This window comes from Mytilus galloprovincialis, chromosome 12, assembly GCF_965363235.1.
Source record: "Mytilus galloprovincialis chromosome 12, xbMytGall1.hap1.1, whole genome shotgun sequence".
Classification (NCBI taxonomy): Eukaryota; Metazoa; Mollusca; class Bivalvia; order Mytilida; family Mytilidae; genus Mytilus; species Mytilus galloprovincialis.
Window position 1 is genome coordinate 19,722,756 of NC_134849.1, and position 23,996 is coordinate 19,746,751.

The 23,996-nt window shown below is 31.5% G+C and overlaps 1 protein-coding gene across 1 annotated transcript in view; it reads left to right on the plus strand.

Moving 5' to 3' along the window:
* The window catches only part of LOC143055437 (phosphatidylserine synthase 1-like), a 47,188-nt gene that overhangs the window by 14,713 nt on the left and 8,479 nt on the right, over nucleotides 1-23,996 (plus strand). The window contains exons 2-9 of the mRNA XM_076228582.1: nucleotides 9,050-9,141; nucleotides 10,333-10,377; nucleotides 12,463-12,581; nucleotides 13,285-13,443; nucleotides 14,138-14,289; nucleotides 18,789-18,848; nucleotides 20,251-20,332; nucleotides 23,600-23,712. Of these exons, the coding sequence (XP_076084697.1) occupies nucleotides 9,050-9,141; nucleotides 10,333-10,377; nucleotides 12,463-12,581; nucleotides 13,285-13,443; nucleotides 14,138-14,289; nucleotides 18,789-18,848; nucleotides 20,251-20,332; nucleotides 23,600-23,712 (822 nt within the window). The remainder of the gene's footprint in view (nucleotides 1-9,049; nucleotides 9,142-10,332; nucleotides 10,378-12,462; nucleotides 12,582-13,284; nucleotides 13,444-14,137; nucleotides 14,290-18,788; nucleotides 18,849-20,250; nucleotides 20,333-23,599; nucleotides 23,713-23,996) is intronic.

The following is a 23,996-nucleotide window of genomic DNA, read 5'->3' on the forward strand; positions in this document are numbered from 1 at the left end:
TTTTGAGAGGATTAATATTCAACAGCATAGTGAATTGCTCTAAGAGAAACAAAAATTTTAAGTTCATTAGAACACATTCATTCTGTGTCAGAAACCTATGCTGTGTCAACTATTTAATCACAATCCAAATTTAGAGCTGAATCCAGCTTGAATGTTGTGTCCATACTTGCCCTAACCGTTCAGGGTTCAACCTCTGCGGTCGTATAAAGCTACGCCCTGCGGAGCATCTGGTTGGTCATTATCTTGAATATTATTATAGATAAAGATAAACTGTAAACAGCAAAAAAGATCAGCAAAGTAAGATCTACAAATAAGTTAATATGACCAAAATTGTCAATTGACCCCTTAAGGGGTTATTGTCCTTTAATGACAATTTTTCACAATTTGTTCATCATATTTGCTAACTTTAAAAAATCTTCTCCTCTGAAACTACTGAATGGATTTGGTTAAAACTTAGCATGATTGTTCCTTAGATTATCCTGCACAAAGTTTGTGCTTTGATTTTTGATCCGTCAAAAAACATGGCCGCCGTTACTTAAAATAGAACATAGGGGTCAAATGCAGTTTTTGGCTTATATCTCAAAAACGAAAGCATTTAGAGCAAATCTGACATGGGGTAAAAATGTTCATTAGGTCAAGATCTATCAGCCCTGAAATTTTCAGATGAATCAAACAAACCATTGTTGGGTTGCTGCCACTTAATTGGTAATTTTAAGGAAATTTTGCAGTTTTTGGTCATTATCTTGAATATTATTATAGATAAAGATAAACTGTAAACAGCAAAAAAGATCAGCAAAGTAAGATCTACAAATAAGTTAATATGACCAAAATTGTCAATTGACCCCTTAAGGGGTTATTGTCCTTTAATGACAATTTTTCACAATTTGTTCATCATATTTGCTAACTTTAAAAAATCTTCTCCTCTGAAACTACTGAATGGATTTGGTTAAAACTTAGCATGGTTGTTCCTTAGATTATCCTGCACAAAGTGTGTGCTTTGATTTTTGATCCGTCAAAAAACATGGCCGCCGTTACTTAAAATAGAACATAGGGGTCAAATGCAGTTTTTGGCTTATATCTCAAAAACGAAAGCATTAAGAGCAAATCTGACATGGAGTAAAAATGTTCATTAGGTCAATATCTATCAGCCCTGAAATTTTCAGATGAATCAAACATCCAATTGTTGGGTTGCTGCCACTTAATTGGTAATTTTAAGGAAATTTTGCAGTTTTTGGTCATTATCTTGAATATTATTATAGATAAAGATAAACTGTAAACAGCAAATATGATCAGCAAAGTAAGATCTACAAATAAGTCAATTTGACCAAAATTATCAATTCACCTCTTTAGGAGTTATTGCCCTTTAAAGACTTTTTTCACAATTTGTTCATCATGTTGACTTACTTTAAAAAATCTTCTCTTATGAAACTGCTGTATCAGTTTCAGCCAAACTTAGGCTAAATGAGTTTCAGAGTTTCAGAGTATCTAGTATAAATTTTATATTTCATTTCCTTGTATGTCAAGAAACATAGCTCCTATGGCTAAAATAGAACATAGGAGAAAATGATTTTTTTTTTGCTTTTGAAGAAAATAGGACGATTCAAAGAACATTTAAATAAATTGAAAAGCCAAAATAATCATTGATGAGAGATTAAACCAAAAAAATTCAGGTGAGCGATTCAGGCTCTTGAGAGCCTCTTGTTTATGGAAATATTCTTTATAAAGCACAAAGGTGTCAGTATTCACCTCAGAAACTTACAAAACCTTTGAATAGACTTATTAAGAAGGGATATAATTACGATACTATTGTCAAGTCATTAAAGATTGCATATTTTGGCGTTAATATTGAGTCACTGATAAGGTCTTTGCATCGAAACTAAACACATTTATTTTAAAAACAGTTGTTGGCATGACACGGGTTATGTTCTTCTCATATATGTTATGATGGTATGATACTAAACCCCTAACGGGAAGGATTGTGCCTGATGTTCATATGATGAAATCATAATCTTTCAGTCAGTTTAATTGAAGTCTGGAGCTGGCATGTCAGTTAACTGCTAGTAGTCTGCAGTTGTTATTTATGTATTATTGTCATTTTGTTTATTTTCTTTGGTTACATATTCTGACATCAGACTCGGACTTCTCTTGAACTGAATTTTAATGTGCGTATTGTTATGCGTTTACTTTTCTACATTGGTTTGAGGTATAGGGGGAGGGTTGAGATCTCACAAACATGTTTAACCCAACCGCATTTTTGCGCCTGTCCCAAGTCAGGAGCCTCTGGCCTTTGTTAGTCTTGTATTATTTTAATTTTAGTTTCTTGTGTACAATTTGGAAATTAGTATGGCGTTCATTATCACTGGACTAGTATATATTTGTTTAGGGACCAGCTGAAGGATGCCTCCGGGTGCGGGAATTTCTCACTACATTGAAGACCTGTTGGTGACCCTCTGCTGTTGTTTTTTATTTGGTCGGGTTGTTGTCTCTTTGACACATTCCCCATTTCCATTCTCAATTTTACACTTACATTTAAAACAGTTTCATTCTGATATATCCTTCTTAGAGAATATCTTGTTCAACAAGAACTTCTTCTATAGAGACAACTGCACACAATTTGCAATAAATTTTTTATATGTTTAGGAATTAAGTTTGGTATTAATTTTAGCTGAACTAAAACACATTTTCCTAAGGAGCAGATGAAGCCCACCCCAAGGTGCCAGATTTTCCCTCTGTGTGAAAGAACTAATGATGGTCTAGATCTGTTATAACGTTATATGATGATAATCTGTGTCCCTTGATGAACACATTCTTCATTTTTAGCTCACCTGACCTGAAAGGTCAAGTGAGCTTTTCTCATCACTTGGCGTCCTTCGTCCGTAAACTTTTACAAAAATCTTCTCCTCTGAAACTACTGGGCCAAATTTAGCCAAACTTGGCCACAATTATCATTGGGGTATCTTGTTTAACAAATGTGTGGTGTGACCCGGCCAACCAACCAAGATGGCCACCATGGCTAAAAATAGAACATAGGGGTAAAATGTAGATTTTGGCTCATATCTCTGAAACCAAAGCATTTAGAGCAAATCTGACGAAGTTAAATTGTTTATAAGGTCAAGATCTATCTGCCTTGAAATTGTCAGACATAAATTGGACAACCTGTTGTTGGGTGGCTGTAATTTTAAGGAAATTTTGCAGTTTATGGTCATTATCTTGAATATTATTATAGATGGAGATAAACTGTAAACAGCAATAATGTTCAGCAAAGTAAGATCTACAAATACTTAGTCAAACATTTTGTCAATTGACCCCTTAGGGGGTTATTGCCCTTTACAGTCAATTTTTAACAATTTCATAAATTGTAGATTTCTACAAAAATTTTCAACTGTAATTACTTTGCCAAGTTCATTATAGATGAGATAATTTTAGCAGCAAGAATGTTCAGTAAAATAAGATCACCATCACCAAAACACAATTTTGTCATGAATTTATCATTTATCATGTTTAATGTGCACATAGACCAAGGTGAGCGACACACGCTCTTGAAGGCTTCTAGTATTTTTTTGTTAGTTGTGCTGTTTCTGTAATTGATTAGTTTATTTCAAGTGATTAAAAGAATAACTTAGGACAGACACCCAATCTGTTTTAATGATGATGTGTTTACCGTTAATCAATGCTTCATTATATTTGTATAAATGGATGCTAAAGACTTGATTGTTTGTTGTCAGCTTAACACACACAAAGACTGTGTCATGGTAATTTACTTAGTTGTATATATATACATTTTTTAATTAGTCTCATTTAATGGATGACTTGAAGACAGTGTTGGTAAAAAAATATCTGTTTTTGTAGTTGCTCATGACATATATATATTTATTTCTTTAATTCTTACACGATTTTTCCTTTTCCTGACAAGTTGATTATTTTTATTTAATCAACATGTGATCTGTTTGATTTCTTCATTGGTCAAAATTTGAATATGTATACATGTATGACATCAAATTTTCTTACTTTTCTCTGAATCATATATTGTGAAGACATGAAAAAAGGTGACTATATATATGTCGATCTGATGACTTAAATCATCCAATTTAAGTTTTCTTGTTTGAATAGACCACTTTCGAGTTCATCCGTCACCGGCAAAAACTCGTCAATTATACACGCCTTTATGACGTCATTTACCAGATAGAGGGGCTCGCCTGTATCCCTGCACTATTTACGTTCATCAAGCGTCTAAGTGATCGTCTTTGTGCAGGATAAACTAGAAATAATGGTTGCTCTGTAGGTACTTACTGACATTTCCCTAATGACAGCAGTGTTGATTGTCAATTTTGAGAATTCAATTTGCCGAATAATTCGTACAATATAGAATTATAGTTTTCCAACCACTCGCTCAACATTGGAAGGAAGTGACGACGCCCCTAAACGCACAAATGACGATGATAAAGGCGCGTATAATTGACGAGTTTTTTCCGGTGATGGATGAACTCGAAAGTGGTCTATTGATTTACATTTGTGATTTTGGGGGCTTTTATAGCTAACTATGCAGTATGGGCTTTGCTCATTGTTGAAGGCTCCATCAGGTGACAAACAGCTATTATAGTTAATAAATCATTTGGTCTCTTGTAGAGAGTTTTCTCCATGGCAATCATATCCCATCTTCTTATCTTTATATTGTCAGTTATTTTGATCATTTGAAATTTGACGACACAATTTTTTTACAGTTCATGCATTCAAAGAATTCTATTCTATCAACATGTCCATAAAATGTCTGCTTATCAAAAACATCTTTCGGTGAATAAAATCATTTCATTGACACAGACTACTGTATAGCAGATTATTTTTGCGCGGTGTTAATTTTCACTTATTTTAGCGACTAGAACAAAATCACTAAAATAAATTCCGCCAAATTAAAAGTGTACATTCAAAGGTATTGATAAAGATTTTGAATCCGCCAAAATAATAATCGCCAAAATACTTTGTATACCTTATTCAACGACATTTTACACCCCCAAAAATAACTCGCCATACAGTATTTCCATAGTAGATGATATCTATTCATGGTTATCTTTGAAGGTATATTGTTGTTACTTATGTTTTAAAGCTTTAATTCCTGCATTTGAGTGGTTAGATTTTCCTTAATTAAAAATGAGAACAAAATCTAAGTTTAGGAATTTTGGTTATCCAATCAAGCAGTTATAAACTTAACTTCTCTTAAAATATTTAATTCCTAAATAGAAGTGGTTTGTATTTTCCTAAATTGGAGTGGTTTGAATTTTCCTAAATTTATATATTAAAAAAAATCGTAATGATCAAGCTTTCTGAAACTTTATTATCCAATCAAACATTCTTAAACTGTACCCTTAAAATATTGACCAGAATCCAGCATAGATCAATACATACATACACATGAATCTGTAACTGCTAACTGTATAATGTCTTAAAGAAATTCAATTCTAAAAACTTGTATCTCTTTCCAAAAATTTGAAGGCTTTTAATCCATAGAGGATACTAAAACAAATTTAATACATGTATCGGGGAAAAAATCACAATAAGTTATAACTAATTGACTGTAATATTGGAAAAAGATCCGTCAGTATTAACTTCCAAGTAATGTAATTAGCCAAAGTCCAATACAGAGAATGGAAATTACTTGCTGTTTTGCGTTATGGGAACTTTCAGGTAATCATTTTTTGGTTTTGTTTTTTTCCCTTCACTTTTACACTTAATGTATGAATACTAGACGTAGAGCACAACATTTTTGTTTCCAATCTATGCACTTGATTGTTATAACTTTTTGAATAAAAAAGATATTAGTAGATTTAGGTTCGTTCAAGAATATGAATATTTTATCAATTTATATGTATGCACTCCCACCTTAATTGTGTCTTTATTACTGTACATGTATATAGTTATGTAACCACAAATAGGATATTAAATAACATATATATACAGATATATAAGAAATGAGTTGTAGTTATTAAATGTTCAAATTTGTTTTCATTGCAAAAAAGAAGGTGTTGATAAAGTATGATAGAGGTCTTTAGAATAAAACCATGAAAACCATCACTTTAATATAGAACTGACTTTTTGTTAGCTTGACTATCTCCAGTTAACATTTTATAGAAATTGATTTTGCAAGGTTTATAACCTTAACACATTTAAACCAAAGAGATTTACATTTTATAGTTACAACCAAAGAAAATTTTTTAATTTATAATTTAAAAATTGTTGCTTTTAAAAAATATAAATATGGTGTTGAAATCAATTTGCCCAGTTGCAAATCAATGGGATCTAAGGTAGAGATAGTCATGTACTGAATAAACCTAGGGTGATTAACTTGATAGTTCACATTAAGGGAGTTCGCTTCTCAGTTTCAAAATTATTAGCTTTTCAAAACACTTTATTTTTTATATTGATAGGGGATTAATAAAGAAATCAAAAGAGCAAAACAAATATAATTGGTCAATGTGCTTGTTTTCGAGATATTTAAGCCATTGAAATGTTTGCGGGAAAATATCCTCTCTTGACTTTTCATAGCTTTATCATTGACAATTTTAAGTTCTAAAAAACTATTAAAAAATAAGTAGACTTTTACAAGTGGCTTATCTATATGTAAAAGATTTTAAAAAGAAAAATGGGGGTCAATGGACATATTTTTTAAAGGCAATCAAATGGATAAAACCAGAGGATTCCGAAAATCTGACAAAAATCCCAAAACATGACAAGCGAAATTCCTTAAATTGACAGACTTAAAAAAAATGGTTTACCCTTGGCCTTGTACATGTTGTAAAGTTTGTTCAAAGCAATCAATTCTTCTTTTTGTATTTTTATTTAAGGCTAAAAATAATTGACAGAATCACATTTTGTATGAAGCTTGATAGTAATTAACCTATCAAACAAAAGGATTCTCATAAAAATACATGTTTGTAATAAAACTAATGAAAAGTAATATATATAAGAAAGTTTTGATTGAAACATATACATGATATATATATCAATAATTTAATTTTGGATGTAACGTGTCTTCTGATTGGCTGACGTTATTTTGTTGTGAGCCCATAGACATAATTTAGTCATGTGTCCATGACGTCATCAACATTTTTTCATGGTTTTCTACGGTTTAAAATGGAATTTAGAATTAAATTATAAGAAATGACTGTAATATTTTTTCTGTCTATTCGAAATAACATAAAAAAATGTGGTGCACACTGTTAAATAACCTGCTACGCGCGTTATTCAGTGTGCACCACATTTTTTATGTTATTTCTTCATAGACAGAAAAAATATTACAGTCATTTCTTAAATATATTTTGAATACATGTGGTTCTCAGTATGACATCAATTCTTATGTATCAGATAACACAGGACTGCAAAGGGGGAGGGGGGGTACAAACAATGAAGCTGATTGAAATGAGTTTGTGATTGATCCCAACATGCATCCCTTACAATTCTTATGATGAGGTACCTCTGTTATTCATGTATAAATATATACATTTTAAGTGAGAAAAAATCCAACTTGTATGTATGACAGTTGTTTATATTTCTGGCTCAGTTTGGGTCACATCTGGTCTCTGTATATATGATCCATCAATATTACTTCTGTGAAGGTATAAATGTACATCAAGGAAATTTCTTTGAATCAATAACATTATTAGGATATTGCCCCTGTTAGAAGAAGACATTATAAGAACAATGTTCATGTAATATATAATATATAAGATGGAAAACAGTTCTTAAATCAATGTCAGAGATTCATAGGTTTTTTGGACCTCAGTGGTCTTTTGGTCCAATTTGTTTATGCTTCACTGGTCTATAGTCAGTGTTTTAACAATCTTTATCACTATTACAAAATTATCTTATCTACACTAGTGAATTGGTTCAGTAATTGCTGACATTTTACTGGACCAAACCATTTAATACTGGACATTACCACATGTCTGACAGACATTAGGAATGACTGTGTTGAATCTTGATGATGATTTGCTGTTTATATATATAAATTAACATCCAGCCGAATGACTGATTAAATACATCCAGTAAATATGATCGAATAAAAACCCTACTTTGTAAAAGGCTGATCATTACTGACATGCTGGGCCAGATTTTTGTTTTGGATCCACTCTGATCAAGTCTTTTTACATGGTAAGCCTGATTATTTTGGTTGCCAGTTAGATAATGTTCAGTTGTAGAGTATGCAATCTTTACATCTATTAAGTTAATGCAGCCACGTCCTGTTTGCTAATAAGTTTAATTGTACAAGGAAATTTTTATGTAAAAATTTTCTTGCCTTCTACATTTTGTTCTAGTATAGAAGGGAATGATCTAAAAATATTTGGTGGGCTATCTGCAGATAATGCTAAGTAGTTGCATGGCCAAAGTTGACAACATTTACTTGGGGTAAGAATTTGATATGGTTAGTAACCCTGTTATTAAAGTGTCATGTTTATGTTTTATTTCTATAATATCTATTGATATACATATATATCGTTTTTTAACATCCACCAATATTCACTGTGTTTCATCATCAAACAGGTGGTAAATGGAATGACACCCCACATACCCGTAGCCAGGGGGGGTTTGGGGGTTCGGACGAACCCGCCCTCAATAAGCACTGTTAAAGTCAATTAATGTTCTGTTCGAATTGTGACTGTTAAAGTCAAGTTTGTGTGTCCAACGAACCCCCCCCTTCCCCCCCCCCCCCCCCTCCTGGAAATTCCTGGCTACGGGCCTGCCCCAATAAATTTACGAAAAGAAGTATTCATTTCTTAAATGTTTTATTGGGGCAAATACTTAAAAAGATAATAGATAGATACCTGTCGAATCAATGTTATATCTTATACAGTCATTGATTATCTTTTTTCCTTATTTTATTTCATAATAAGATGATCATGTAGTAAAATTATGTGTTATTAATATTTTTTGTATTGATGAATCAAGAGAAGGATAGCAGGTATATATGATCTGAGGCCAATACAGGTAAAAAAGGGGGGGATGATTATTATTATTAAACACTTTAACCAATTTTTTTTTTTTTTTTTTTTTTTTACAGAAATGATTCCGGGCCAGAAGATAATTTATGGCACGGATTTTGTTGTGTTGTATTCTTTTTCTTGGTAATCAGTCTGCTAGCTTTCCCTAACGGTAAGTTAATTTATTATGTACTAATTAAGTTTCTTGTGTATATACTACAATTACCAATGCAACTACTCTAATGATTAAGACAGTGAGCCAGCCTGATTGTCCAGGACAGATTTTGAGTTTCAAGAAATTGCCAGTCTGAATATAAATAAGGAAGAATACACAAACATTTGTTATCTGATACAAATTATCTTAGCATGATCTTTTTCCTGAGTTGAATAATTTATGAAATGATAGATAAACCTAGTATAAACATGTACAAACATTGCTTCCTGAAATAAAACCATCATATACATTCATTTGACATTTGTATATATATATTAAGTAGAAAATTTTGTAAGATCAACACAACACAAAAAATATGCAAAACAATTGGTCAGACTTAAAAATCTTGAACCTTAAGGAAGGGTTTTCAATTATAATTATGTACACTATTTGTAAACGCCTATGAAATCTTAAAAACATTTATGAAATATAAAATGTTGAGACTGTCCATGAAAAAGAAAAGATCTCTCCTTTTAAGAAATTAGGAGTACACCCTCCTTTAAGATATTGGGAATTCAGAAAACAACCCATACATTTGTTTACATAAAAAAGAAGATGTGGTATGATTGCCAATGAGACAACTCTCCACAAGAGACCATAATGACAAAGAAATTAACAATTATAGGTTACCGTACGGCCTTCAACAATGAGCAAAGCCCATACCACATAGTCAGCGTTTAAAGGCCCCGAAATGACAATGTAAAACAATTCAAACGAGAAAACTCATGTATGAATGTATAAGACAAATTCACGAAAATTGATATCCAGTGAATAGTTATGCATCCATTACATGATAGATAATGCACATTAATCTAGCTAGTTAATGATTTGTTCTGAGATTGACATAAAACAGGTGAAAATAGGTTTAGTCACTTTAGACATTTTATACTGTAAATTCAGAAATTATATGCAATGTTTTTTATAATTTCGAAAAATGCGACAGGGTTATAATCGCAATAATTTAAACTCGCATTTTGAAATTCTTTATATATATCAACAGGATTTTTCTCATATCGTAAAGATAAAAACTGCATTTTAGTCAAAAATGACAAAATCGCAATAATAAATGAACGCAATAATTTCTGAATTTACAATAGTGGGGAAAGGATATGTTGAGATAAAGTTTAACTTTTTTCAATGTATTTGTAGGTCCCTTTACCAGACCACATCCAGCACTATGGAGAATTGTCTTTGGTAAGTTTAAACAAAGAACTGTACAACTCATGTTTTCTTATAGTCATACCAAATATTTTTTAATAAGCATTTATTTTAGGGTTGAATTTTTACTTTTTGAATGAGACATCTCTCCACAAAAAAACTAAATAAAATTAGCAACTATATTATATATGTCACCTTATAGCCTTTATAACTAAAAGCATTGTCTGTCTTTAAACCCATACCTAATGGCAAGCTATCTTTAAAAAGGCACTAAAATGACATGTAAAAACAATTCAAATGATAAAAAGAAAGGCCGCCTGATTTATTTGCAATAGATTTTTTTGGACTTTAGGTTGTAACTTTGTTACCCTAAATGGCATCTGGTTTAGCATAAAGATTGATTAGATACTAATTTGAATTTTGGGCTAAGGCCAAATAGAATAATATGTGTGTTTCCTATTACATCTTTGAAAAAAATAGGGTAGGTAGGGAATTCTTATTTATTTTATAATTTATTTTTACATTGAGTCTATGGGAGAGAAATTCTGACTTTAAGGTAGGCTATTTTAAGCTTAAAATATCAGGTAGGTAGAGAAGTAGGAAACACACCTATTATTTTATTTGGCCTAATTTGGCTGCACTTTTGCATGGCCTTTAAATGCAGAAAGTAAGCAACTCTGTTTATCGTTATAGATTTTCAGTTTTTTTCACAGATTTTGGCCTTTACATGTCATTTTATAAGCCATGTTAATTGGCTTAGCATAAAGATTGATTTAGATATTAATGTGATTTTAGGGCTAATTTGGCTGCAAATTATACTTTCATTTTTGCATGGCCTTTAAATGCAGAAAGTAAGCAACTCTGTTTATCATTATAGATTTTCTGTATTTTGCACAGATTTTGGCCTTTAGTTGTAATTTTATAAGCCTTGGAAATTGGCTGAGCATAGACATGGTAAAGATTGATTATATATTAATGTGATTTTAAGGCTAATTTTGCTGCAAATCATACTTTCACTTTTAAATTTGCATGGCCTAAATGCACAAAGTAAACAACTCTGTTTAAATTGTTATAGATTTTTGGTATTTTTTGCAGATATTTGTGGGAAAATTTATCCTTCAAATATACGTCAATATGTTTATGGATACAGAATGATTGTGTTATTTCAAGATAATCTATATATCAGTAACAAGCTATCTATGGATTCTGTTTTGATGCTAGTAAAATCATTAATTTCAAGAGGAATATATTTTGTCCCCGTAGATCATTATCGTTGATTGAATGCTATTGACAGGCTGTTGAATGTATTGGAAAATTGTTTACAATATAATTTGAATAAGTTTGGCTATAAATCATATTTTTATGTGAAGAGATAATAAATTATCACCCAAGATTGCAACAAGCATGACAAGGTAGTAAAAATTTGGGAAAAAAAATGAAAAAATTAAATGAATGCATTATTGGAACTTTTAAAGAAAAACATACATGCATGATGACAAATGTATTGTATCTGAAAGAAAATATGATATAAATCAGAATATCTTGTACCATCAGGGACTTTCCATTAGTAATAGTGAAGGTGGTACCCAACACCTTGACTAAAATTAATTTGGCTCGTTTAATTTTCATAAAATTTTGACAAAATATTTACTTTCACCCTTTGAAAAAATATATCAAAATATCAAAAAATTTGAACCAATCACTTTCTCGGCAAAAATTGGTTTGATACATAGCAGTTTGACAAACACTCATTTTGATCATTGAGAAGCTTGATATTTTCTTAACAATACAATGTGATTAAAACGTTTAGCTGATTTCCCTGCAGTGTTAGGTACCACCTTAATGACCCATACTAGACTTTTTGGTTGTTTTTGTGCTTCATTGGAAGATGTGCTTATAATTTGTTTCTGAAATATTATTATTGGTTCATGCTATAATTTGCAAGCAGGCTCTTGCTGCTATATAAAAATAAGAATTTTTGGTATGAATGCCAATGAGACATTTATCATGTTTATTATTCTCCACAAGAGAACAAATGACACAGAAATTAGCAACAGTTGTATCTGTTCATGCAAGTTAAAAGCTGATAAATTTATGGCCATTATATTGTTTATATTTTAGGTTTAAGTGTCCTGTATTTCCATATACTTGTATTTTTCCTGTTCCAAAACCGTCAGGATGTGAGGAAGATGATAGAATGGTTATATCCTGACTTGAAAGGGGTTGGACTATCAGAAAAGGTGAGTCCAAAATGGTTATATCCTGATTTAAAAGGGGTTGGACTATCAGAAAAGGTGAGTCCAGAATAGTTATATCCTGACTTAATAAGGGGTTGGACTATCAGAAAAGGTGAGCCCAGGTTACACTGACCTACAGTTGTTAACTTCTATGCCATTTGGCCTCTAGTGGAGAGTTTTCTCTTTGGCAATCATACCACATCTTCTTATCTTTAGTTTACCTTACCAGAAGAGCAATGTGAGCTTTTCTCATCACAAATTTAACCAAAGTTGTCCACAATCACCATTTGTGTACCTAGCTTTTAAAACGTCGGCTGACAAGGCTTAACATAGAACAAAGGGGTAAAATACAATGGAGAAACTTGTATCTCCCTTTCTGTAAATACTTGAAACCAAAGGTGAAATAAAAAATTAAAAAAGTGTAATAAAAACACCATATAAACCACTAATAAAAAAATGATGAAAAGACAAAAACAAAACAAACAAAATATTACCATTGAGCACATTTATTTGCACATTAAAGCTTAATTATTTCACAAAAATCAACAACTTTAACTGATGATTATATTTCTAAGCTAAATATTATTGTCATCAAGGGAGGCAACTCTTATCAATCGGGTTAAGAGGGAGTGAACATGTTTTTAACAAAATACAAGAAATATTTTTGTGCATGAACATTGTATCAATATACCATTTTTACTTTCAGGAATATGCTGTTAATTGTTCCCAGATTGATGTAGCAAGAATATGGTCACACTTAGATCTTTTTGCAGTGGCACATTTTTTAGGATGGACAATGAAAGCACTGTTGATCAGACACTATGGAATATTGTGGACAATTAGTGTTTTATGGGAGTTTTCTGAGGTAACTCTTTTATTTTATTCTGGAGATGGAAGTTTAAAGTGACAGAAGTGGTACATTTTCTTGGTTTTTGTTTTTTTTTCTCTGAAATTGAAATGTTAACCATCCTGTTCACAATTTGAAATTCATGAATATAACCCCCAAAAAATGAGACCTGTTCCTTTATATGTAAACTACTTGCTCTAAATGAATTATTCTTGTGGATACTTTATTTTGCATTAAGCCCTTTCAAGCCCACTTCTTGGCAATTTAATCTCGTCATTTTTAGATTCACTCAATGTAGTTTATTTGCATGATTTATGAAGGTCCAAGTTTAACATATGCATAACAATTTGCATTGGCCATTTTTTATGCCCCACCTACGATTGTAGAGGGGCATTATGTTTTCTGGTCTGTGCCTCCGTTCGTCCGTCAGTCTGTGCGTCCGTTCGCTTCAGGTAAAAGTTTTTGGTCAAGGTAGTTTTTGAAGAAGTTGAAGTCTAATAAACTTGAAACTTAGTACACATGTTCCCTATGATATGATCTTTCTAATTTTAATTCCAAATTAAAGTTTTGACCCCAATTTCACGGTCCACTGAACATAGAAAATGATAGTGCGAGTGGGGCATCCATGTACTTGGGACACATTCTTGTTTGTATTTACAAAAGTCACTAAACTAGTTGGTATACAGTATTATCTTATTTTGTCTTATTTCAGATTGTATTTTGTCATCTACTGCCAAACTTTGCCGAATGTTGGTGGGATTCTTTAATCCTTGACGTACTGATATGTAATGGTCTAGGAATCTGGATTGGCATGGAGATCTGTAAGAAGTTAGAAATGAGAAACTACCATTGGGAAAGTATTAAGTAAGTGTCAAGGAAATTGACTTTAAGAAAGCCTATACAAAATCAGCATACAAGCCTATACAAAATCTGCATACAAGCCTATACAAAATCATACAAGCCTATACAAAATCTGCATACAAGCCTATACAAAATCTGCATACAACCCTATAAAAAAATCTGCATACAAGCCTATACAAAATCTGCATACAAGCCTATACAAAATCTGCATACAAGCTTATTCAAAATCAGCATACAAGCCTATACAAAATCTGCATACAAGCCTATACAAAATCATACAAGCCTATACAAAATCTGCATACAAGCCTATACAAAATCTGCATACAACCCTATAAAAAAATCTGCATACAAGCCTATACAAAATCTGCATACAAGCCTATACAAAATCTGCATACAAGCCTATTCAAAATCAGCATACAAGCCTATACAAAATCTGCATACAAGCCTATACAAAATCTGCATGCAAGCCTATACAAAATCAGCATACAAGCCTATACAAAATCAGCATACAAGCATATACAAAATCAGCATACAAGCCTATACAAAATCAGCATACAAGCCTATACAAAATCAGCATACAAGCCTATACAAAATCAGCATACAAGCCTATACAAAATCTGCATGCAAGCCTATACAAAATCAGCATACAAGCCTATACAAAATCTGCATACAAGCATATACAAAATCAGCATACAAGTTTGTCATTTGTTGAATTTTTTATTTCATGGTTCGCCTGTACCTGTGATACCAGAGTTAGCCAAATGAAAACTTAGTTTAAGGTAGTACCTAACACTACAGGGAGATAACTCTGTAAATTCATCTAAACGTTTTAATAACGTTGTATTGTAAAGGGAATATTTAGCTTCTCAATGATCAAAATTGGTGTTTGTCAAACTGCTATATAACCAGTGTATTTTTTCTGACAAAATGGTTGGATCAAATTTTTGAAATTTTTATATTTTTGTGTAAGGGTCAAAGTTAAAGGGAAAATTCACGATTTTTTACTTATGGTTTAAATATGTTCATTATGACATAATATATACATTCACAAAGTTTTATCGCTATATGTGCAGTAATAAAGGAGAAATTCAATAATTAATGAAAAAATATCAATTACTTCCTGTAGGTCGTGACGTTTTCTCCTGATTTTTGCATGCCGGGATTTAAAATACAATCATTAAAAGTCTTGGTTTTTAATCATATTTTAACGTAATCGTAAGCGCGCCGATGACTTATGCTTTATCTAATAACCATCCGATAATAAGAAGATAAAACGCACAGACGTTCAATTGTACTCATTCGTGAGATAAATTATCTATGTTAAACGTATATTCGAATTATTTTTGTAGACAACATAAAAAGTTATAAATTTATTTTTAATAAATGCATTTTCGGACTGATAAGGTGAACAAATTAGAGTACAATAATCTGTAATGTTGGTGTACTAGTATTGACCTTTTACTATCTCTGCTATGACTAGGTTTATACGATGTGTGTATTCACGGTTCTCTGGCAATACTCGTAGATGGCTTGTTGAAAGGTAAATTGTTATTTGCACTTCGGTATTTAACCACGCCTCTAGGGCACACCTTGCCAGGTGTGACTGTCTATTCGGATCAGTGGGAGCATTTAATACACACATTAAAAATACATATTCAAGTTGGTGACAAACAAAATTGGTCGCCGTGGAATTATTTAATTATATTTGGTGCTATTATTTATTTGAATTCAAATATTAAGTTAATTTACTAATTTAAATAACTATTTGACCAACGATGTTTAAAATTAAAAGACAACGAATTTAATGTTATCTTTCCCTATTTTTGAATGTTATTATAAGTCTGTTCAACTTGCAAGAATACCCCTAAAGCGGACAAATATCCGACAAGCAGTTTATTCTTTAAATTGCTGTCATTGAATATCAAGAAAGAAAATAAATCCCGAAATTGATACTCAATAGTTTTCCTAGAAAATATTCACATCCCTTGGGGATTATTAGTGTACGTCCAGTTGCATATATTTTACATGAATGTTGGAACAATTGTGATGATGACGAATTTCTTCCTTAAAGCTTTATTCGAGAACAATCTAATTGATACATAAATCTGTGAGTTTACTATGTTCTTAACTTCGATGAACCAAAGCAAGTTATAAATTGACCTGTATTTAAATCAAATTGTTTCTTTTTTTTCTTCTTCTTCTTTTGGTATACATTAGTCTATCGAATTCGTTGATTACATACTGTTGGCATACGTGTACTAGTCTATTACAAAACTTTTACCACAATTTACACAAAATGTATGTTTCTTTCTTATGTTCAATGTATACATGTATACATATTTTAAATTGCGCTACTGACTATAGTTCCGTAACTTTCTACCCAGGCGTATGTGTATACACGAATCGTCGACAAGTTCGCACATTTTTTTAATCAATAATTCTGGTATGTTCCAATCTGTCCTAAACTATTGACAACGAGTATATATTACATTTTCCCAAATTAACCCTTGGAAAAATATGTAAATAGATTTGTATTTCTTCAATTATTTTTTTTGTATTATTTTTTTTTTATAAATATATATTCTTTACACCAGAAATGTTATTTATAAACAAGCGTATGAGTTCAGTAATGACTTGTATATTATATCACTTTCGGACACGCAAGACAAAAATGTATATTATACATGCACCTGATAGTTCAAAATGGAAAGTTATAAGTAACGGTCGTGTACACTGATCAATATCTACAGAAGTGAAACGATGCATGAACTTGCAAGCCCGCCGGACAGGAAATCGATTGAATACCTGGACGTGTCACCTTACACCCCTTCCAATACCTTTGGGAGTAATACCTTTAGCCATGCTGGTGATCAGATGAGGGAAGATCCGAATTTATTTAAATAAAGTTTATTACTTGAAAGAATTATGAACGAATTAGATTTTCGAAAACAATTTCCACGGAACACTTATTTATGATTTCAACTTTGACTTTTTAACTAATTACAATATTATCAGTTTAAAAATAACAGACTATATGGTTATTTAAAAATATAAGACCATTTTCCGTATCAAGTTAGTCAGTCAGATAAAAACAACCGTACGATTGACAAGATATCGACACGCAATTACGACTACATCGTTTACTGTAGTTTTGTTCCTTTGTGGTTTATAGACATATCGGGATTTTTCATCGGAGAAGGTGACAAGATGGCGGAGAGCAGAGAACTGATACTCAAAATTTAAAATCGATGGTGATCTCTTATTTAGCGGAATAAAACTTTTAATATCTATAAATTTGAGCATTTTTATACAGAATGGACATAATATCAATTTTTGATTTTTTTGCGAAGTTTCCCTTTAATGCATTGTCAAAATTTTATGAAAATTAAACGAGCCATATTAATGTTAGTGAAAGTGTTGGGTACCACCTTAATAGCTATCTGCCAATTATGTAATTATCCCCTGAATCAAAGTTTCCTTAAATTTGATATCAAGCATCATGTGAGCATGGAATGCCGTGAGATACGTTTTTAAATTCATGGCTCATTAACTTCTTGTTAAGTGAATGATGAATTTTTACATATGAGCTGCGTCAGATAGAAATCGACCTTATGCAAATCAGCATCTATGCATCTGTTTACCTATTTGGGTTTTGAAGTCTTGGACTGTTTGCTAGTTGAATTGTTAATAGAATGCTATAAAACGGACCAAATTCAATTTTTATTTCATTGTATTTCTTATATGAATGTCCTAAGATCATCCAGATTCTTATACATGTACATACTTACGTACACTTGTATAAGGTCGATTTCTTTTCGACTCAACTCATATAATGACTGTGTATGAAGTTTATGTTTCATTTTCTCAGCAACTATAAATCAAGCTTTATGTGAACATGCTAAAATGTTTATTAAAATATAACAGGGGTATCATAAGTGAGCATAAATACTTATAATTACATTAGATGTATGTTTCATCATAATACGTTATTCTGATTGGCTACACTGTAATCTCGAGTTATTCCATAATCAACTTCATTACACAATAACAATTATCAATCATGTCATCATGATGACACGAGGTCCCACAATAAAGTGCACTGGTAAATTAAATAAAAACTTGATAAAAATCGTGTTTTCATAATCCTAGCTAAAAAAAAGTAATTAGAAGTATTGAATGCTTCTTTTTGTGACTTCATTGGGTAGTAAAAGCGTTGACCGAAGTACATTTTGTATGAAGCGTGGAAGAGCTTCATTTTAAAAATTTGTGCACGGTCAACGCTTTTCACCACAATGAAGTTACAAAAAGAAGCGTTCAATACTTATAATTACATCACATTGCGCACAGTAAACACTTTTACGACCGTGCGCACATTTTTAACAGATAAATCATCCATAAGCAATATAGCTCACAATATTATCTCATTGTAAATGATGAGTATGCGATGAGTCATTCCTAATTGATAGATTTATAATACTATGTGATTTTTTTTAATTTTTCAGAGCTATACATTCTACATCAGGAAAGATCAGAAGAGCAGTGTTACAGTTCACACCAGCAAGGTAAATTCCAAGAGAACATTTTCTTATACCTTCTAATTTTGTCCTGTTTTGATTATCTTTAATAATTATAGATTATCGTTGGTGATCTCAACAAGATTGATTTTCTTCGCTTGAGCTGGTTTGGTTAAAGTGAGAAAAGCAATTGAGTTGAGATTACCAATGATAATCTGTTTATCTCTATTTTGCTTATAACGACAGTGAGTTAACATTGACAAGAGCATGTGCAGCCTTAGTTTCTAGCCATAATTTTTTCATATCACTCGGTAAATGTGCTGAGAAAGGAAATTATCAGTCAGAAAGATCAAAGAAATATTTTATAAAATAAAGAAAATTATTACAGCTTGTTCTAAGGATGTATTTGGTTAAGTTGAAGAAATCCACCTGTAGCCTTTGACCTTTTTGACTGTTCTATTGCATTCCAATTTTTATACGCCCACTGTTGTGGAGGGGGCATTAAGTTTAACCCTTGTCTGTTTATACATAAGTACATCTCAAACTTGGTTTTCGTTCCCTAACTTTAGTTAGCCTTAACCAAATGTTTTGAAACCTAAATCCAATGCTTATTACCCCAATGCACCGATCAACATTGAATTTTGGAGGTGTCACTTTTATCGTTCTAGATTTATGCCCCTTTACAATTTCTGTTCTCTAATTTTACTTTTACCTCAAGTTCTACTGAACAGAGTGACTTAAAATTTAGATAGCATCTTGACAATTATGAGTCATATCTTTGGAGTGGGTATGCCTTAACATGTGCATTCTTGTTTGATATAGGTTTTGATGTTAGCTTTTCTCAAGTGATATTCTATAGAATTACAATCCGACTACACATCATAATCATTGTACAAATCTTATGAATTACATTTGATACATTTAATTTTGAAAGTGATAATAGATAAGTTGTGCCATAAGTCTGATATTAACAAGTATTTATAACAAGATATAGGAAGATGTGGTATGAGTGCCAATAAGACAACTCTCCATCCAAGTCACAATTTATAAAAGTATACCATTATAGGTCAAGGTAGGGTCTTCAACATTGAGCCTTGACTCACACCAAACAGCCAGCTATAAGAGCTCGAAAAAATTACTTGTGTAAAACTATTCAAACGGGAAAACCAACGGTCTAATCTATATAAAAAAAACTAGAAACAAGAAACACTGATGAACCACATCAACAAACAACAACTACTGAACATCAGATTCCTGACTTAGGACAGGTGCAAACAAATGCAACAGGTTTAAACCTTTTAATTGTACCAAACCTGCACCCTTATCTGTAACAATAGTGTCACATCAAAACATGAAAAGACACTTTATAAAATATAAATTGGAATTAGTATAGATTTGTATTCTTTAGACATTTAAATAACCATTTTGATTGATCTTTGTATATTTTCAGTTGGACTCACGTGAGATGGCTAGATCCAAATTCATCTTATATGAGAATAGTAGCAATCTGTATAATAATTATATTCTGGCAGGTATGTATGTTTAAGTTAATTTGTTAATTACTTCTTTCATTAACTTTATGGTATACAAATGTCCGGTGTCCGTCTGTCCGGCGTAAACATGTTGCACCGTAACTTGAGAACGACTTATCCAAATTTCATGAAACTTAATATAGTTGTTTCTTATGATGGTCAAATGATCTGTATACTTTTTGGTGAAAATAAGATTTAAACTTTTTGAATTACGGCACTTAATAACTAAAACAGGGGTGTGTTTTTTTCACATGTCGCACTGTATCTCAAAAACGATTCTTGATTATGACTTAAAACTTTATAACACTTCTTAGTTATATTAATCTCAATATCTGTATACTTTTTGGTGATGATTCAAAATTTAATTTTTGAGTTATTGAGTATTTTGTAAAAAAGGGGAGGTTTTTTTTACATGTCGCGCCATATCTCAAAAACTATTTATGATTATTGCTTAAAACTTTACACATGTCTTTGATATATTATTCTCAATATCTGTATACTTTTTGGTGATGATTCAAAATTTCATTTTTGAGTATTAGTATTTTGTACTAAAGGGGGAGGGTTTTTTTTACATGTTGTGCCGTATCTCAAAAACGATTTATGATTATTGCTTAAAACTTTACACACTTCTTTGTTCTATTAATCTAAAGATCTGTATTTTTTTTGGTGATTTTTCAAAATTTTATTTTGGAGTTATTGAGTATTTTGTAAAACAGGGGAGGGTTTTTTACATGTCGCGCCGTATCTCAAAAATAAGTTATGATTATTGCTTAAAACTTTACACACTTCTTTGATATATTAATCTAAAGATCTGTATACTTTTTGGTTTTGATTCAAAATTTTATTTTGGTAATATTTAGTTTTTGTAAAAAAAAAACAGGGTGGGGGGTTTCACATGTCCCGCCGTGTCTCTAAAACAATATATGGTTATTGCTTAAAACTTTCTCATAAACTATTTATGATTATTGCATAAGACTTCCACATAAGACGTCGGGCGTATCATGCGCTCATGGCGCAGCTGTTTATTTTGTTATTTTTCGCCTTTTCTTAAATTTTCTTTAAAACATAAATTGTAAATTGCACTAAAGAAAATTTGTTTATTTTATTTTTAATGTGACAATTTTTTCAACCTATCAACCTACTGTGAAAGTACTTTTATTCGTGGGGAACCAATTTTTTGTGGTTAACATGGATGACTTTATCCACAAGTTTAAGTGTGCAACGAAATAAAACAACCTTTGTCCAAATCAAGACATGGAAAGATCCCCATGTAGGTTTAAATACTGATATATGATCTAGAGAATATATTGAATATCGCCACACCATAGAATACTATGATATTAGTCACAGGGCAAACTTTTTATGAACTACAACTGCAGGCAGGATTATACCCATTTAATCTTTAAAAACCAAACATGTACAACTTTTGATCATTTTATTCTCATAAAAAAATATTTTTGACAAATAAAAGTCAGATTTCCAGTATTGATATGCTATTATAAAGTGTTCATTTTTATATATCCTAATAATTCTCGTATACATGTATAGGAAATAACAATTTTATGCTGGGCTTGCATTTGATAAAAATTATTTTACAATTCAAGATACGTTTATAGCATTTGTTTATGCAACTGTTTTCTTTCGATGACATGTTTATAACATCTTTGATGGTTTTTAATCTGTTGATCACTCTAGCTTGGATTAATTAGTGTGATCACTACGATTTACACAGGTCAATGTTTACTTTGCAATTTCCTTCAATCAAGACAATTTGTAACCTTATTTTCTAGTGGCTTCAATTTTTCATTGTTTTTTTAGAAACTAAAATCCACTAATTTAAAAACTCACAAACATGTAAATGTTGCTCAAACTACGGAAATTAATACCCATGAATTAAAGTACTCTCACAGTATTACTTCAGTTTTGGAAGGGATAACCATATTTCTTTAAAGGCTTGCACTTATTAACTCTTGCATCTGATTTTCCTTATCTGCATTTAATTTTGTTAGCTTGGCAATGCACCGTACACAGAATTCTCTTTAATTCAAGATCAGGGGTCATAGGATAATGTCGTGATTTAATATAGTAGGATAAAGCTTGTAGGTACTGCAGGGCCCTAAAATTTCATTCATTCACATTAAAAAATAAAGCAATGTTTTTGGTTAGCAAGAGAGCTTAAATCTTGTTGAAATGTCAGAGGAAAAAGTTCAAGGTCATACAATCAGAAGATTTAAGCTTGTGGTCTGCTTATGATTCCAGTTTTGCATCCAACTCTAACTTCTAAAAATAAGGAAAATTGTCAATGTTCACCAGAGTTCAAATGAAGTAGATGTAAGCAATTATAGGCAACTGTATGACCTTCAACAATGAGAAAAACCCAAACTGCATAGTTGGTATCTTTTCAAATTTGCATGAAGCTGATTTCAAAGAAGCAGCTTCAAATTATCTTTTGTTTGAGAATTTTAATGGTTTGCACTCTCTTGGTCATTTCCATGAAAACTTTTGAAAAAAAAAGGAGTAGGTCCGGTAAGGACCGATTTTGGCCTCAAATTTCAGGTTCATCTGACAAAAGATTTTGACCACTTTTTAAACACTTAAGTGTCTATTTTATTTGAATTAATTAGTTTATGTGAAAGATTTTAACAGATTTAGTCATTAAAAACGATCCGATTCAAGCTCAAATATGAAAAATCTACCTAATATGCCGAAAAATGTCACTTTTCAGATGGATTTTGGTAAAAATGAAAGTGGCCGCATCCGTGTTCATCCTTAACCTTTATATATGTTATGTATTATCATAAAATACAACTTACATTTCAATATTAAGGATGAACACGAATGCGGCCACTTTCGTTTTACACGAAAACCGTCTAAAATTTAACTTAAATGCTAGAATTATGAGGATTTCAGTAATTTGGCATGACTTAATGGTGCTAGTACCTGGATATGGGCATTGTATTGTCAAAAACAGCCCATATTTATGTAGCAGAAGTATTCTACTGTCCAATAAATAACTAAAGGTTTACATTTTAACAATTTTGTAAAACTATATTTTGGGGCCAAAACAGGGTCTTGCTGAACCTACTCCTTTGTATATATGTTGTGTACATTTAAATTATGAAAACATTTTAGTATAACATACACATTTTTGAAAGGTTGTGAAAACAGCTGCTGTAACTGAGGTATTTCCTAACCTCCAAGCCCCTTCTCTGATATTTCATATAGATTTTTTTTCAGTACATTATTAGTCTATATATTTTTTTTCAGGTAGTAGAATTGAATACGTTTTTCCTGAAACATATACTAGAAATACAAGAATCTCATCCTCTTAACTTATGGAGACTTACTCTTATCAGTCTTATATCTGCTCCAACTATAAGGTATACATGTATTAATGTTTTGTTGAATTTAATGGGGAAAATGGTTATGAGGTATCAATCAATCACCCAAAATACTAGTACTGTCGGTGGAGTCATTATTATTCACTGGATACAAATTTTCGTGGTTTTCGTTTGAACCACAAATTCACATATCCAACTAATTGCAAATTTTTTAAAGGAATTTAAATGTTTGTATGAAAACATGTAAAAATCAGATATCGACGAAAATGCAAATTTTTCTCAATCCACGAAAATTGATACCATGAAATTAATGAATCCACAGT